The sequence below is a fragment of the Pipistrellus kuhlii genome, unplaced genomic scaffold, assembly GCF_014108245.1.
Source record: "Pipistrellus kuhlii isolate mPipKuh1 unplaced genomic scaffold, mPipKuh1.p scaffold_m20_p_13, whole genome shotgun sequence".
Classification (NCBI taxonomy): domain Eukaryota; kingdom Metazoa; phylum Chordata; class Mammalia; order Chiroptera; family Vespertilionidae; genus Pipistrellus; species Pipistrellus kuhlii.
In genome coordinates, this window is record NW_023425438.1 from 34938673 (window position 1) to 34957133 (window position 18461).

The 18461-nt window shown below is 42.5% G+C and overlaps 1 protein-coding gene across 5 annotated transcripts in view; it reads left to right on the forward strand.

The window, feature by feature from the left end:
- The window catches only part of ARHGAP25 (Rho GTPase activating protein 25), an 81771-nt gene extending 67375 nt beyond the window's left edge, over nt 1-14396 (forward strand). For all 5 annotated transcript variants that reach the window (XM_036435578.2, XM_036435580.2, XM_036435577.2 and 2 more), the window contains 6 exons: nt 4019-4151; nt 4974-5047; nt 6673-6794; nt 7584-7780; nt 10589-11121; nt 13512-14396. In XM_036435578.2, the coding sequence (XP_036291471.1) occupies nt 4019-4151; nt 4974-5047; nt 6673-6794; nt 7584-7780; nt 10589-11121; nt 13512-13719 (1267 nt within the window). In that variant the 3' untranslated portion in view covers nt 13720-14396. The remainder of the gene's footprint in view (nt 1-4018; nt 4152-4973; nt 5048-6672; nt 6795-7583; nt 7781-10588; nt 11122-13511) is intronic.
- Nucleotides 14397-18461: the final 4065 nt, after the last annotated feature.

The window sequence follows — 18461 nt, forward strand, 5'->3', positions numbered from 1 at the left end:
CTGCTTATTGTGCAACATTTGCCTTGGTTGCCTGCATGCACTTGCCTTGCTGGCAAGAAAAAGTCATTATTCTTTCCAAATCGGCAGCCCATAAACTAAGATTTAGCAAGTCAGGCCTGAGTGCTATCCAGTTTCCAAAGGTTGAAATTCTTCACAAGCTTTTTGAGAACTGAGGAGCAGGGCTGATCCTGGCAAAAGGTGAATAGCTGGGTGTCACGCAATGTGGACAGTCTCACTGCTCACCTCTCTCTCTCCCCCCTCACTCCAGTCCCTAACATTTCCATTCTGCCTCCGAAGCATCTCTAACACCCATCCGTTTCCCTCCTCATGGCCACTGTCTTAGTTTGGACCACCATAGGCTTATCTTTGCTGCCCTTGGCACATAACAGGTTAATGTAGCAAGGGTGCTGTATTTTCACAGGAAAGCAATGGGTGGAGTTGTTACTGGAACTATACCAGGTTATGGGCATGGAATTTAAGGACCTTTTAGCATCACCGTAAACTGATTTTCATTACCAAGCACTTGTTCAATTAAGCTTGCCACCTTTATATTCACTTTTCTTATGTTTTTAATTAGCTTTGAGTTGATCAAAAGATGCAGGTGGGTTGTTGCAAAAGCAATGTGAAGTCAGCCAGCAGGCATAGAGGTGATTTCAGGGGGTTGCCAAATACCCGCCCTAGCCTCGAGCTCCTGCGTCTATAAAATCAGCATGGGTGGCAGAGTCAGAGTCTTTGATTCTTCTGAAATATTTGGATCTGAAAGAAGGAAAGTTATTACACATCTCTGCTGCCAGAACTGAGGAGTTCCCACAGCCAAATATAGGAAGGGCCCTTCGGGTCCTCCCAGAACTGGTTCTTTGGGCTCACATGACCTTTGTGGATACTCATCTAGACCTCCCTACATCGGTCACATGTGCAGTTTCACTGTGAGTTTCCCAGATTGCCTCACTAGATGAAGGAAATCAAAGGAACTCTATTGGCAGATTCCAGTACAGGTGTGTCAGGCTCTCATTCAAGATAAAACTATGAATTTGAAAATTTCTTTGTCTATCCTCTACTAGGCTGGCTACTGCCTGCTCACAGAGCCAGTGCACTTCCAGGACCTCTCATCTCTGGGAGGAATGCACAAAGACAGTCTGCATTATAAGATCAGTGCTTCAAAGGAAGGTGGGCAGAGCTATCTGGGAGCCCTGGCTAAATCTCTGTGGGACCAGGGCTTGAACTCAGAAACCACCTGGCTCCTGACTTGCTTGTAGTCTTTGATTTAAAATTTAAGAATGTTCCACTGGGTTGGAGGAACAGCAAAATCAGGAAGTATCATGCAGGAAATTTAGACTATAACCATGACATCCGATCAGCCCTATCCCAATGGGGCACAGACATGAAACCAAAAATTTACAGAAGTAACTATAATTTTCATTGTATTAAGTGCTAAAAAATGAAAAAGAGATGGTACTGTGAGAATTTAGAACAGGGGTTTTTGACATGGTCTGGTGGATTTAGGAAGGTCCCCAAGAAAATGACATTTAAGCCCAGACACAGTAAAGAAGCATGAGGAGTTAGCCAGATGATGCATTCGTATTTTCCCCTGGTAAAATGAATGGGCAGCTTCCTGTGCATTCCAGTGTCCTAGGATGATTTGCATTGCTAACTGTGTTCTTTGATTACAACTTTGAGGTGTCTATATTGTATCTGTGGTTTATAACCCCTTTCTCGTCTAATGTTGGCTATTAAATGTTGTCTTTGTTTCTCCTGACTAACCCATCTGGTAGTTTTTATTATTATTTCTCTTCAAAAGATTTTGTTTCCTTGATATATCCTCTATGCTTTTTTTCTCATTTCAAATTCTTTGTTTTCTACATTGTTTTTGTGGGTGTGTTTTGAGCGCTGGGTGCTGTGTCAGGCTGGGGACAGTGCACTGGAGAATGGAACCCTGCAGGCAGGAGGCTAGATTAGGAGGCTGAGCAGTCCTGGCAGGGAGTGGGGGCAGGGAGAATCCTCCTTTTGAAAAGTAGAGTGGAAGGAGGAGAGGGACTTGGAGATATTCATGTGACATTTGGATAGTAGAATTGAGGGGACCTGGGATACTAATTGGATGTGGGGTGAGAGAGACCCCAATCGAACCGTAGACCCTGGATTCTGATTAAGACCTGGGTGGACGGTGACATTAGGAGAATGTTACTCCTGCAAGGTGGGCACTGGTGGATTTTCTGACAGTTTCTTGGGAACTTCTTGTATATTTTGCCAAGAGGGCTTTGCCTGGGGATAATTTAGGCAATGACTCAGCAGGGAAGTCTCTTCCTGAATCCCCACCCCCTGACTTCCTGAGGGCCACCATGGAGCCTAGATAGCAGTCTGGTCTGTGCAGGCTGAGGTGCAGAGTTCACAGGCGGCAAAGGGGAGCCTCCAGCCACTGGCTGTCAAAAACAAGTGTTAAAAAATGTGCACACAACGCCAAGACAGAGCTTTCCAGTCAAGTCCTGGCATTCTCGCTTCTGCTGCCACCAAGGCCTCGCTTCTCCTCCTCCTGTCCAATCCACCCCTCCTGTCTCTCACCGGGATGTATTCCACCCAGCAGATTCTATATTCCCAATCGCTGGCTAAAGGAGACCCTCAGGTTATCTGAGCCTCTTCCCACATCACAACTTTCTAAACCCTATCAGGGCTATCTCTTAAGAACATCAGTTCTTCTTGATATGAAATAAATCAATATTTCTTTACTAATGATGTTCTAGTATATGGTAGATTCAGATTTACGGTATTTTCTCTATGGAATAAATGCAACAGCTCTATAAACCAGGAGTCAGCAGACGTTTTTAAAGGGCCACCTTTGAAATATTTATGTGTTGTGGGCTAGATGGTCTCTGTGGCAGCTTCTCAACTCTGCTCTTATCTCAACTCTGCCAAAGACTATACAAAAATGAATGAGCATAGCAGTGTTCCTATAGCATTTTATTTTTGGAAGCTGAAATAAAAATTTATGTCATTTTCACATGCCATGAAATATCCTTCTCTTGAATTATTTCTCCAACCATTAAAATATGTAAAATCCATTCTTAGCTAGCTGGCTGTACAAATATAGACTCTGGGATCATGCTATGTCAACTCCTGCTGTTAACCCGAGAAGCTGAGCTGAAGAGCCTATGTCTCTTTCTGCTAATCAGGTGATCAAATCAATGTTGTCTCAGTTCCTGCAGCAGGCCTCCTCCCTCCCCCTCCAGGCTGATCCACATGCTGCCTGCCCCACGCTGTAACTCCTGATCACTCTACAGATCTTGACTGAAGAGTCCCTTGTGACTTCCCAACTCTGCATTAAGTCCCTTTCAACATTTCCATACGACCCCAGGTTCAGGACTTCCCTTGTCTTGGTACTAACCATATGGTATTGTAATGACTTGGTAACATTTAAGCTTGCACACCTCTGTGGTTCAGTGAAGTGAGGTCTCCTGTGTGTCCCTTTGATTCACTGCTGAAAGCCTAGTGCCTGACATAGTATCTTGCTCCAAATAGTTTCTTTCAAAGCTTGTTGGTTGAATGAATGATTGCATAAATATATAAAGATCACAGAATTAATTTAAGATTTAATTTAAGATTAAATTAAAGATTGCAGAATTAATTTAAGATTCTGGGGGGTCAAATAGATCAATGGACCATGGATATAAAGCAGTTATCACATGAAAAATGAGACACTAAGTACAGAATGCTAAATTGTGAGATGCTAAGGGACTTGGAGAAAAAAAGAAAGCAATGAAGATTAAACTGTTGAAGTTTAATGAAAAAGTAGACCTTGAACTTTCCTTTGAGGCAGTTAGGCAGAATAGATAAAGGAAAAGGTGTTAGGGGGATTATTCCATAAAAGGAATTAGCAAAAATGTTTTGGTCAATACACCTTTATCAGACTCTACTCTTCTGCAAAGCTTCCCTTCGGACTCTGGATTCTATTCAGTGGCTCACCAGGGGGGAGCTGAGGAGACTTCTGGAGTTTTGCTTTCAAAGGGTGTTGCTCATTTTCTTCCAGAGATACAGATGTGCACACGGTGGCCTCCCTACTAAAGCTCTACCTCCGGGACCTCCCAGAACCTGTGGTTCCCTGGAGCCAGTATGAGGGATTCCTGCTCTGTGGGCAACTCATGAATGCGGATGAGGCAAAGGTTGGTATCTCATTAGAGTTAGGTGTCCTGCTTGGAAAGAAGGTGATGGTTACTGAACACTATTCTGGTTAGGCAGGGAACAATGTGTCAGGAAGTCCATACCCGTTGGTGAGATAATTTGTCCACGAGGAACATCCTTGGCAAGCAAAGGCAAATGAAGCCAATCATGGTGACAGCCTTCATGGGATGTAACAATCCAGTCAAGAACTGGCCCTTAATCAAATACCCCAAAGTCACTTTAAAGTTAGTAAGAGAGGGAGGATGCAGTTGAGAAGGGTTTCTTGTTGAGACCCATTGGGACACAAGGTCAAGCTGTCCTACTTGGAAAGCAGGTGAGAGGTCTGACTAGACTAGCTCCACGATGACCACAAGTGTCAGACATGGGCATACAAAGAATGCACGTGCCAGAGAGAGGAAGGATGGAGCTTTTCTTATTCCTTCCAGCTTCAGCTGCCTGGGGTCTGTGGCTCACTGGGATAATTTCTTTTCTCAGAGATTTTTTTGTGTGTGCCTTTCAATAGCTTTTTATTTTGAAATAACTGTAAATTCACAAAATGTTGCAAAAAAATAGTATGGAGAGGCTCATTATTTACTTATTTTTGTAGTGTTACTTTTTTATTTGTTTGTTCTTCTTCCAAGAACCTGAGGCAAGGAATATCAACAACTCATACCCCCAGTAATTGCTTAATGAATGCTCGAGATGTAACACTCCGATAGCACTGCCAAAGTGTTGCTTCTACACAGACGCACCAATTATGTTCCAAGGTCTCATTGCTGGCAAGTGAGCAGGCTCATTTACTGGTATTAAAAATGTCTTTCCAGGCTCAGCAGGAGTTGATGAAGCAGCTCTCCACCCTTCCTCAAGACAACTACAGCCTCTTGAGCTACATCTGCAGGTAGGAATCCCCTGGTATTAGCTACACAGTTTCTAGCCTAGAGGGTGAGCAGTGAAGGGGGCCTCATGTATGGTGATGCAAGATGATCTGACTGTGGGTGATAGGTACACAGTGCAATATGCAGATCTTGTATCATAGAAATCCACACCTGAAATCTATATGATCCTATTAACCAATGTCACACCAATAAATTTAAGAATAAGAATATAAGCAAATTCCTGGATGGAGAAGGAAAAAGTGTCTCCTTGAACTCAGAGACTCTAGTTCAGATCTTTGGAAGGTCAACTCTATTTACATAGCTCCAAAGTACATTCCTGTGTCCACAAGATAATTTAAAGGACCCCCTGAAAATTTGATCAGCATACAAAATGTTCATGCTTCCTCCTCAAGCTTTCCTCAGCACTGCTTAAGAGTCTTGGGGCATGCAGTAGAACCAAAATCTTTATAATGGGTTCTAGAATTATCTCCAATCATCCTGACTTAGTGCCCCAGAGGCATATATTCCAGTTCCCCTTTATGAGGACCTGCTGTGTGTCTTCTCAGTGGCTGCTGAGTTGGGAGCCTGGATCTCCTGCCAAGCAGAGCTGAAATTTATCTTAAATTTAAAACATCATTTTTTTTAGTTTCCAGATTATAAAAAGTGATGCATGCTTGATTTGGAAACCAGGAAAATGCAACATACTGTAAAGAAGAAATAAAAATTACCCACAATCTTCTTACCCAGTAAAAATTACTATTAAGACCTGAGTGTTTTTCCTTCTGGATGTTTTTGTCTCTGTGATTGATTTTTACATTCATCAATATAAATTTACCAGAACAATTTTTACCAAATTGAAATTACATACAGGTATTTGTATTCTGCTTTCTTTTTTGGCTTCATGTTCCATTGTGAACACTTTTCTATGTCATAGAGTAGGATTTTAAATAACTTCATAATATGCCATAAGCTTTTCTCATTTGAACAGACCAGCATTTATTTGATAATTTTTCTGTTTCAAATTTTATGTTGCTCCAGCCTATCCATTTAAAAATGGTTTCCAGAAAAAGTAGAAATTCCTTTGTTGGCTGTTTAGTTTTCTTTAATTGTGATTCAGAAGTGCATGCCTCAATTGGGTAGAATTATAATAGAAATTAACTGTTAATTATTGAGCACCTGCTGAGAATTTGAGATACTTGGTGCTATAATTGGAGGATGAGACTGAGGAGGAACTGGGATTCCCACCTCTGAGATTTTCCTCTCTGGAGACTTGGGCATGATGGGTGCTGAGAGCCTGGGAGATAAATTTATAAAGGCAGGATAAGGAGCAGTCAAATGCCCGTTTTGGTCCTTCTAGTCTCCTCTTAGCTCCCTGAAATTGGATCCTGCCTTCTGCCAATGTGACTCCCCTCTCTGCTCCCAGACCAAGGCCACCACCTCAGCTGGGCAGGCCCCTCCTGCTTTCTGTTCTTCCTTCATCTTAAATCTTTGGGAATGAAGCTAAAGTCTTCTGGGAAGAGCAGGCTGACCCCATTTCTGAGATCAGAAGGAGAATTGGAATGTATCTCTGACATCTCGTTGGTACCCAGAAGTGCTTTCTTCTGGCATATTCTTATTTCTTATTCTGGGATTGCCTGTCTGTTCACAGGTTTCTACATGAAATCCAGCTGAACTGTGCTGTTAACAAGATGAGTGTGGATAACCTGGCTACCGTGATTGGTGTGAATCTTATCAGGTCGAAGGTAGAAGACCCTGCTGTGATTATGAGGGGTAAGTTAGATACAGAGGAACTAACAGCAGTTATGACACTAGCCCTCATGTCTGTGCACTGATCTGCAATTTGCCATGAATTTTCAGCTGATTATTTTGCCTGAATTGTAAAATAGTCCTGTGAAGTAGGCAGGGCAGGAATTATGTCCATTCTTCAGGCCACAGTAGTGGTTAAAGATTTACCTAAAGGTCACACAGTACATACAATAGGCTGGCACAAAAACAGTTAGCTAATGTTTCTTAATCTTTTATTATGTTTAAATATCCTTAGCCAGAGAGAGTAAACAAGTTAATTTTATAAGCCAAGTTAAAAAAAAAAGAATACTTGTAAAGCTGTGTTGAAAAGGCTTCTGAGGCTGTGTCTTGGATCAATGAGCAAAATTTTTGCCATAGAGTATTGATGTCTGTCATAGATTTGTGGAGGCAATATGCCTGGCACATATTCACTGTGTGCAATAAAAATCACATGTCACATTGAAGACCACATTAGGAGAGACAGTAGTCTTAATTTTCTCTGCTGTTAGATTGCTAATTTTCTGTTTAAAGACTGAGCCAGTGGGGTGTAAACTGAAAATAACCATCTTTCACTCCAGTCCACATCTATGTTCTAGCCCATCCCTTTCACTACAATATCATACCCCAAGCAATTAAGAAGAGTCCTATGAGGAGCAAAATGAGGTCTTTTTGGTTGCTGTGGTTTTAGAGACACTTTTGGAGACATCCCATAGGTAGAGACCTTTGAGGACTACGCTGTGGTCCAGCACCACAAATCTCTTTCTTTTCTTTCAGGAACTCCCCAAATCCAGAGAGTGATGACCATGATGATCAGAGACCATGAAGTTCTCTTCCCCAAGTCCAAGGATGTACCCCTGTCACCCCCAGCTCCCAAAAATGACCCCAAGAAACCTCCAGTGCCTCGAAGCTCTGTGGGCTGGGATGCCTCTGAGGATGTCCCGATTTCTAGGACAGACAGCTTCAGTAACACGGTAAGGTGCAGAGAGCCTTCCTCCTTCCATAGGACTCTTCCTCTAATCCAGGTCATTCCATGTAAGAGCTGCTGTGGGTGGCAGTTTGAGGAGTTTTTTTGATGATGCTGTGGCTATGGGTACAGCTGGTACAGAATCATTTGAATGCATCTTTTATTTTCTTACTTATTTATTTGTTTGTTTGTTTGTTTGTTTATTTTTATTGTCTAAAGTTTTACATATGTCTCCTTTTCCCCAATTGACCTCCTCCCCCAGAGCCATTCCCACCCCGGGCATCTTGAAAGCTTGGCCTCTTTCAAAGTCTAGTCTCTGATTATATCCTGGAGGTGGGATTAGTGATGTGTGTGCGCCAAAGACTGAGCAATGGAACTCTTCACTGAAGCACACTCCAAAGGGAAACACTTTGAAACACGGTCCAGAGAAGTTCAATGGGAAAAAAGATACACCACCTTGTAAATGTTTCAGTGAGGGTTATTGAAAATTCTGGGTCAAAATCCAGAGAGAACTGGTTTCCTGCTAATCCATGAAACGTGATTTCTTTCTCAGAGCATGTGATGTGTTCGTGTAATATATCCCATTCTCTGATAAACTGTCTCAGCAATGTCAACCCCCTCATTTGTACTGAGGGCTTGGGGCTCACGTTCTCAATGTCAGAAAACTCTGCAGACTCTGAAATCTAGACTGTTTGGGGGCAACAACTTACAAAGGTCAAATATGTTTTATATATTTATAAAACAAGTTTTTTTTTTTTAAATAAAAGAACATGTGAACTTTATGTAGCAGCCTGATTTGTTATGTGTGACCAAGAAATGAATTGAAAATTTTAGGTTGACCTGGTAATGTAAGTTGCCTGTAGTACTTTTAATCTTGAGGATGATTAAGAAAGGATTGGGAGAAAAAGTAGGTAGTGGTTGGTGATGATGTTTCTTAGTAAAATCTGGACACACTGCATCTTACTAACATTCAAAAATTAAATTAATATTTAGAAATGTTCATATCTTGTACAGTGGCATCATCCTAGAAGTGCTTCAGATTAGCCATTGCTATGCTCCTTTGACAGGTTTATTCTTTTAATGGTAACAGTGTGGGCAGTTCTGGGCAGGCACTTTGCTGAGAAATATAAACAGATCAGATGTGGACTCCTCACTGTAACTCTATTGGTCAGAATTTATCATGCACATTTTATGTTTCAGGACTTCAGTCTCAGGGAGGTTGACCAGGTGGCCCAAGGTGACAGCACTAGAATGTTACAGAATAAGATTTTGATCTAGTTCTCACCTCAAAGCTCCAGATGAGGTTGCTGAAGCACTTGATTAGCAGAAGAGTTAGAAGAAGAGTCTCAGCCCTTAGTTTCAGATTTGATGTTTATGACTATTCTGCGTGTGTGTGTGTGTGTGTGTGTCTTTCTCTTTCTTTTTCCTTTCTAATTTAATTGAAAAAAATAAAAAGGAAGAAAAAGTGCTACATTGAGAAGTCCTGATCCCTCTTCTACCTCCACCCACTCCATCCTTCCCTTCCTTTATTAGTTTCTTATTTATCTTTCCAGTGTTCCTTTATGCAAATTTAAGAAGATATGAATGTAAATTATTATTCATCTCCATATTACCCAAAATATTCTCTTTACACACACACACACACACACACACACACACACACACACTTCACTTTGTATCTTGAATTTTTCCACTTAACAATAAATACTGTAGACCTTTTCATGTTAATACATAGACGGCTACCTCATATGACCTTATGTTTTTGCAAGAATATAGTGTTTCACTCTTGTATCATAATCTATAATATTGATACTTAACCAGCCCTTACAGATAAACAGATGATTTTCATGCCTTTCTACTTCAAATAAGGCTACAATGAATAACCTTGACTATACTTCATTTTGTATCTAGGGCTATATTTTATATTTTTGGGATAAATTACCAGAACTGGGGTTGCTGACTCAGAAGTTACATAGATTTGTAATGTGTAATTTTGATTAAAATTATCAAATGAAGTTTGTGCCATTTTGTACTTCTACCAGTAATGTATAAAATAATCTGTTTCCTTAGCAGAGGTGTACTGTCAAAATTGGGGCTCTTTTGTGATGGGGGTCCTTTTGATTGGTGAGAGCTGATATGTTAGGAATTTTAATTTGAGTTTTCCTATTATGAGAGAGTCCAAATATCTTTTCTTCTATGTAAAGGCCAACTGCATTTTCCTCTGTGAGCTCTTTGCCTTATTCTTTTCCCATTAGCTATTGTTCTTTTTCTTTTCAATTGATTATTGGTCTTTTTCTTCTCCCCTTAGATAGTAGGGAGAGAGCCTGTTGTCAGTGATATGCCTTGCAAATATTCTTGCCAGTTTGTCATTTGTTATTTGATTTAGCATGTGGCGATTTCTTTGTTTTAATTTTATTCTTTTAAGTTTGGGGGCTCTTGCCATGTAGGTTGAATTTATCAAATGTTTCTTTTATGGATTTTGGATTTTGAGTCCTAGTTAGAAAAGCCTTCCCATTCTAAAGTTATAAAAGAATCCCGGTTTAGAACACTTTTACCTCAAACATATAATACTTTTAATCAGTGCATCACCTTTAGAATATGAGTTCCTTCAAGTACCATGTCCTTCCAGAAAAAAAAAAATGTCAGTCAGATAATCAACTAGTGTGACCAATGAACAGATGGTCTTCTAATGAAGAGCTTCATAGGTGTGCTGCCCAGAGATGCTTTCTTTCAAGCCTCTAATTTTTTTTCTTGTGAACATGACACAAGTGGGAAAAACCCATGTAACTTTCATGACATTTTTTTTTTCCCCTAGGCCAGCGACTCAGAAGTAACCAGCCCCACTGAACAACAGCCAAGTGACATGTTTTTGGAACACAGCGGCAAAACTCTCAGGGAAAAGCCAGGGGATTGGAAGCTGCAATCACGAAAAAGGACTCAGACCCTCCCTAATCGGAAATGTTTCTTAACAGCAGCTTTTCAAGGTGCCAACAGCAGCAAGATGGAGATCTTCAAAAATGAGTTCTGGTCATCTTCTTCAGAGGTGAAGGCAGGGGAGGGGCATAGGAGAACACTGTCTCAAGGTGTGCCGAACTTTTCTGATGCTCAGAGGACTTCCACCTATGATAACATCCCTACCCTGCCGGGGTCTCCTGGGGATGAAGCAGGGGCACTCTCTTTCCATGCCTGCGACTCCAAGAGAGATACTCTTTCGAGCCCAAACTCTGAAACCGGGCCTGGGACAAAGAACTCTGGAGAAGAGGGACTGGAGTCTTTGCAAAGGACAGTCCAGGAGCTGCGAAAGGAAATAGAAACACAGAAACAAGCCTTTGAGGAACAGATTAAAAGGTAAGTCACATACAGAGGGAAACCACTCAGCTTCCATCTTAAGAAGCAGTAGGGGCTGAAACCGGTTTGGCTCAGTGGATAGAGCAGACTGAAGGATCCCAGGTTCGATTCTAGTCAAGGGCATGTACCTGGGTTACGGGCACATATATGAAGCAATAGGGATTGTTCTCATCTGCCAAAGAAGTGACATTATAAACCTTCAGTTTGGAGAATACAGTAATTTATAGTAGTTAGGCCTGAAAAGAAAAAAGGGTAAAAGCAGTGATGAGTGACTACTCTGAACTTCAAATTAAATTCATGAAAAATTATGTAGCTTAATCAACTATTTCTAAATAGCAATTCTTTAAGGATCAACATGCTTAATAAATTAAGAGGAACTTAAAACTTTTTTCACATTAGTGTGATTTATTTATTCTGAAAATATTCACTGAGTAACTATTGTGCTCCAGGTGACATCCAGCTATTAGGGAATAGCACTGAACAAAACAGACAAAAATTCCTGTGCTAATAGAGATTTCCTTCTAGTGAGCACAGGCAGACAATACAAACATAATGAAAAAATAATGAAAATATATGCTATGCCCAATGGTAGAAAATGTCATGAAGAGAAATAAATCAGGGCAGGAGGTTGGGGGATTCCAGAAGGGGGATCCAATGTTAAATAGAGTTGTCAAGAAGGCCTCACTGAGAAGGTGGCATTAAATCAAAAGCCTGAAGGAGAAGAGGGAACAAGTCAGGTCTACATATGAGAGAAGAGCAGGCCAGGCAGAGAGACCAAAGGTGCAGAGGCCAAAGGAAGGAAGCAGGTCTAGGTGTTCAAGCACCAGAGCAGTGGAGGGCTAGAGTGGGAGGAAGTCATTGAGAGGAGAGAGGGCAGAAAAATGGAGGCCAGAGCATAAATCAGTCATTGGTAGAACAAAAAAGCCTCATTTGATGCCTTGGCAGTGACTCCCACTGTACTTTAACATGGATGTAATTGACAGGGTAGAGAAAGAACTGTCTGCCATGGAGGCGGCCACTTCTCCTGAATGGAACAGTTTTCTGAATCCACCATCAGGGGCCTCCCATCTTTGGTGGAGGGAGAAGAAACAGTCCAAAGTGTCTAAGCTTCATGATTCAGATACATCTTTTCATGTAACCCCACAGCAATCTTTTGAACTAGGTAATAGCCCCACTTTACAGAAGAAATAGGGACTCAGGAAGGACAGAAAAATTCTTGAAGGTCTCACAACTAATTATCGGTGGGGCTGGAATTTGAACCTACTTCAACCAGCTCCCAAGCCCACTCAGATCTTACCTCTCCACTGAAATCACTGGTCAAGATGTAGCATAATGTCTCATTTGAGATGTCTCTCGAAACAAGAGGTATATGGAGAATTTGGAGAAGAAAACGAGCTTTGTGATGGAAGGACCAGAAGGAATGAGACTAATTTAATTTTAAGAAGCAATAGGGAGTGGTAGACAAGGGGCATTACTTGCAGAATGGGGCAAAGCCCTGGAAGACAGAAGTCAGGCATGGGCTCAAATGGGAGCTTGTCTCCATGTAAAATTATCGGGCATTTGGGGGGTGAGGGGTGGGGGACAGGGAGGCAGCATCTCTCAGAATGAAATTCTGAAGCAAATTTCCAATCACACAATCTTCCCACAAGCCTGAAATCTCCTCCTTTGGCTGAGAAACAGCATATGTATTCTCATTCCTGAAAGTTAATTCAGCATAGCCAGGCAGGGGGCCACCTGGGACTAGATTAGGGATTTCGGCCAGTAATAGTGAAAAGCCTGTGAATTCAGGAATCCAACACATTCTTCACCTGGAGCAGGATTCATAAGTGAGGGTGGCATTGCCAAGACTGCTGTTCCAAAGGGGAGTTTCCTGGACTTCTCCAAATCTTGATTCCTAGGAGGCCTTACTAAGAGAAGGCGCTGGTCCATACTCACCATTGAAGCAGGATGAGAAGGCTCTTACATGTACAGAGGTGTTGGGAATGGGATCTGTGGAACATGGGTGGGGGCTTCAGTAGTCAATCTGTATTTCTGTTGAGCAGGTCTAATGCAAGGTGCTGGGACAAGGGGGTATTGAAATAAATATAATCAGATGTAGTCCCTTCTTTTAAAGACTATTATCAGGTGGAAGATAGAAAACATAAAATGAGATGAACAACAAATACAAGAGATGTCACAAGATGTGTTAAATGACAAAACAGGCTCCGACATGCTGTGGGAATTCAGTTTCCTAGGAAATACTCATGTGGGGGTTGGGACGTAAATAAGTGGTACAGGTTGGATATAGGTCTAGTGATGTGGAAAGAGGAAAATGGACAGAGGAGGATGTGAGAAGGGGGAGTCTAGAGGTAATACTCAATTCTTTCATTCATTTCTTTCCTTCCTTGTAGCCTTGAGAAGGAAAATTATGATGTCTGGGCTAAGGTGGTGAGGCTCAATGAAGAACTGGAGAAGGAAAAGAAGAAATCTGCAGCCTTGGAGATCAGCCTCCGCAACGTGGAGCGCTCCCGGGAGGATGTTGAGAGGAGGAACAAGACCTTGGAAGAAGAAGTCAAGGAATTTGTCAAATCGATGAAGGAGCCTAAGGCTGATGAATGAGAATCCCCGGAGTACAGGGGAAGCAGCCCACAGAGGCCCAACACTGCTCCCTTTTTCCTTGCTATGTGACAGCTGGGAAGCAAAATTACTTCCTAAGATGAGAGGACATTTGGGAGGAAAACATCACATTTCCCAGTAAATAAATCAGTGGAATTTGCAGGAAGATAAGGGCGAGCAGGGACATACGTCCATGACCGCCTGTGGCTGTATTCAAAAGGATTGCATTATTCCACTGTGGTCTCAGGCTGAGTGACTTGGAACTTTCTATGGCTGGATGGCTATGTCCGATGGAGACGTTTGAGCAAGGCCGCATCTCAGGACCCAGGGAACAGGCTGTCCCCAATTGAAGCTGGGTTAAGGTTTAGTTCTTTGTTGTCTAGGTGTGGACCAACTCACCTCGTCACATGGACTCGGGGCATCTCTGAGACAGAAAGGCTGAAATTGATCTTCAGCTTCTGAGTGCTCACCATGGTTTTGAGGGGCTGCCCTTGCTAAAGCGAGAGCCCCATGCAACACTCCCCAATGATGCACCATCTCCAGGAGCTGGAAACTGAAAATTATTAGTAGACTAAGAAAATGAGCGATAAACTGTATTTATGAAAGCAACATAGATGAGAAAATTATATTCAAATATAGCAAAAACAATAAATAAATAAAAGCAGGGCTATTGATTCATACACCTTTGTGAGAGTTAGTAAAAGTCCCTCTTCCCTGAGGCAGAGGCACCGATCCACCAGTACATGGCTTGGCGAGTGGAACACAGATTGGATTCCATCCTTACTTGTCTTTCTGTGGCCACAGTTGCACAGGGCAGACATGCTCTGATGTAACTTCCTTTGAGGATGGTTGGGAGTTTAGATAGTGACAGTCATAATAATATTTTTTTCTGTTTCACTAAAATACAAGTGATTTCACACTTTAAAAAGGGGACATGAGGCCCTAGACCTTTCTAGACAGCTGATTTTTTCTTTAAGCCAACCTGGCAGAGGCCTCTGGTGAGGTTCCAGGCCTTGCCAGGTAGGATGGAGGAGTCGTTAATGGTTTTCTAGCAAGGTGGCCTCCAAGCTATTTTGACCATGTACCCCATTAGTAGAAAATATTTGAGCATTCACCACCCCTGATATAGGAATATTTATTTATTTATAAATTACATAATACATGTCACTATGTCATATTATGAAACATAAACAGAAATTTGATAATCAGATTAAAAAATGAATATAAATATATAATATAAATAGATGTTCTCAAATATGCTTTCAGCTCTGGAGACCATTGGCTTGATTTCCCTGCAGGAATTATCTGCACGAGCTTCATATGTCATCCCATTGCTCCCATAAATTCACTTGAACTCTTGAAGCTAAGTGGCTTAATCAGTGACTTGAAATCTATAGTTACCACAGTGACAGTTCAGCCTTCCCCAGCATCTGTGTCTCCTCCATTTTTTATTTTCTCCCTTTGTTTTTTTACTTTTCTCCTCTCTCTGTGTTCTTCATCCTGGTTAGTGTCTTCCTGTCTGTGGCCATGACCTATTATTCAGAGAGAAAGGTACAGATAGGGGTAGGAGGACAGTGTTTCTCCATCCTGTTACTCAGGTCCTGCTCCACCCACCCCAGCCACCTGAGGACCAGACTGATGGAGAGTGTGAACAGCACCTAGGACATGCTCTCAGAGGCTTGCTTGTGGAAGGTTGGGATGTGGAGAAAGGATTTAGAACATACTAAAGCAATAAAAAATTTTGTTTCCTGGCATTTGCTCCTTTTAAATTACAGAGTAGCAAACATGGAAATACTCACTGAACACCGAATTTACATTGATGAGTGTGTGCAGTTCTGCCAGACATATGTTCCCTCCCATGTTCTCCCATGAGTTCCTCACACTGATTCTTTGGGTGCTAAAACCTTGAGTAAGGAAGTAGCTGGCAGTGCAGTTTCTAAGGGAGCAAACATTTGTGTGAAGGTGCAAAGAGGTCCATGTTTGGAGGTCCATGTGACAGGGCCAAGCTGGGTCTTAAAGTGAGAGCTCAGGCTGAGCGCAAGGGCCATGTTTGGATCCCAACTCCCTCCTGGTCTCGCGATGCCTCTGTCCTACCTTGTCCAACAATACAATGAGACAACTGAACTGCCATTCCAACTTCAGAAGCTGGAGCGTCACTTCCTCTTCATGATCATGAGGAAACTCTGCTTGCTTAAGCTGCCACAACTTGGTCCTTTGCCAACTTCCATAAAAGGGAAGCAACAAGCCCTGACTGGTTTGGCTCAATGGATGGAGCATTGGCCTGCAGACTGAAGGGTACCAGGTTTGATTCTCGTCAAGGGGATGTACCTTGGTTGCCGGCTCATCCCCAGTAGTAAGTGTGCAGAAGATAGCTGATCAATATCTCATCGATGTTTCTTGCTCTCTACCTCCTCCCTTCCTCTCTGTAAAAAAATGAATAAATAAAAATCAATAAAATACATAAAAAGCAGGGTTGGGGGAAGCACAAGGAAGAGTCTACCAGGGACTCTAGGACCTCATGAGTACAAGGAAAGGCAAGGAAAGCTCTGGGGTCCGGTGCTACTGTCTTCAATGCCCTGAAAAAGTGCACATAAGATGCATGACAAGGTGGCTTCACCTGGACCAAGGTGCTAGTTTCTAGAAAGTGGAACTCAAAGACTGACCTGAGTCATCAGTGCTCTTTTGGATCCTGGGGCTCCCACCTTCACTTTCAAAGCCCTTCTTTGGGCAATATCTACTCATTCTGCCTGTTTCCAGCCACCCACCGCCTTCACCTTACCACCTCTTCTATCTGCACAGAGACCTAGATCCTAAAAAGATCTTCAATCACGTTTTAAAACCCCTTACCTTTTTCCTAGCTAAATTCTTAATTTCTCTCACAACCTCAAGCATGCGTGTGCACTGGAGAGGATACATTGCATTAGGGGATTGCCTGGGATGTTCCTGCCTTGGTCCATTTGGGATGCTATAACAAAATACCCCAGAGGGGGCGGTATTTACTCGTCATATCAATAGTTCTGGAACCCGGATGTCTAAGATCAGGGCCAGATGAAGGCTCTCTTCCAAGTTGCAGGCTTTTCCTTGTATCTTCACATGGTGGAGGGGGTGGGGGGCTGGGGATCTCTGTGGGGGGTCTCATTTTATTTTATATTTTATTATTATTATTTTATTGTCTAAAGTTTTACATGTCTCCTTTTCCCCCAATTGACCCCCTCCCCCATCCCTTCCCAGCCGGGGCAAGCCCTGTGGGGGTCTCTTTTATGCCACTAATTCCATTCACCAGGGCTCCACTATTATGATTTATGTACTGTGCAAAGGCCCCCATCTCTTAATATCACCATCTTTGGGGCTTTGGAATTCTCTATTAGAATATGGGAGTGGGAGCAAACACTCAGACCATAGCTACCTTCCTATGGATTTTGGTCATTCTCTGAGGCCTGGAGAGATCTAGTGTGACATTGATAGTACCCAGCTTGTTGCAGAGAATGTGAGCAATAAGCATTTTTGTTGTTGTTTTGAGCATTTCCTTAAGCCCTGCTCAAAGGCCCACCCCTCAGAAAAGCATGAAGCAGGAGACTCAGAGGAAGCCGAAGGTCACCAAGCTGGGGGGATGGGCAAGCAGCATCAGAGCACAGCAGCCGTTGGCTGGGTTCCCCTGATTTAAGACAGGAGGATGTGCATGCACTGTCGTCATGTAAACTTCCACATTCCACCACTTCCTCTGCAGATGCCATCCGTGGTCAGGCCACGTGCTGGCTGGGAGCAGAGAGATCACTCAGAGGCTGCCCTGCAGTTCACACAGGCTGCCTTCACAAGACTCTCATGAAAGCCTTGATCCTGACGGAGAAGACTGGGTGGGGGGAAATTCAAGGATGAAGATCCAGCTGCCTCTCATTCCAGGGTCCGAGACTGGCACGTGGCCAGCATCAGTGAGAGCTGCTGAGTGACTTCCGACAAAGAATGCGCAGAGAACACCAGCACGAATGGGCAATGTCAACATCTCTTTTCTCTGAGGCTTGAAAACTATCAGAATAACAGCATTGGAAGATACCCTGAAACTTATCTAATCTAACCTGCTCCTTTAATGGCTAGGAAACTGAGGCCCAGAGACCTTCCCTTTGGTGCTCACACAGCAATCAGGTAGAAAATTCAGTTTGGATAATTTTTGAGGGCTCCTTTAACCCACCCTTCAGGGATTCTTGTGATTCTTGGCTTTTATCTAAGTGACATTTTCCCCTGATCATGATTTGAAACCCGCTGAACATCAGTTGCTGAGAGCTTCCAGAATGTAGAGTGGGCTTATCTCTTGGTCACAACAAAGATCCACCTTATGTGATGTCATTCTCACCTACTTCGCATTACTGGTGCTCTTCTAAGGCTGGTTTTAAGCTTTGGCTGCACAATGGAATCCCCTTCAGGAACTTTTAAAAACATTTTGATGCTCAGATCCCATCTCATGTCAATTGAACAAGAATCTTGGAACAGAGCGTGGAGCCCATGATTTTTTCTCTTAAAAAACTTCCCTGTAAATTTTAATGTGTAGACAGTATTATTAAACATGGTTTTACCAGTAAAACTACAGTGTTCGGCTCAAGTCAAGACTAATGATAATATTAAATCTACCTGCTCCCATTTTACATGTCTGATCAGCACAACTCAAGCCCTACTTGCTAGCTTATCATGCATTCACTCATTTAGGATAAGAGATGCTTAAGAGAGAGAAAGGAGAGTGATGTTATATACCC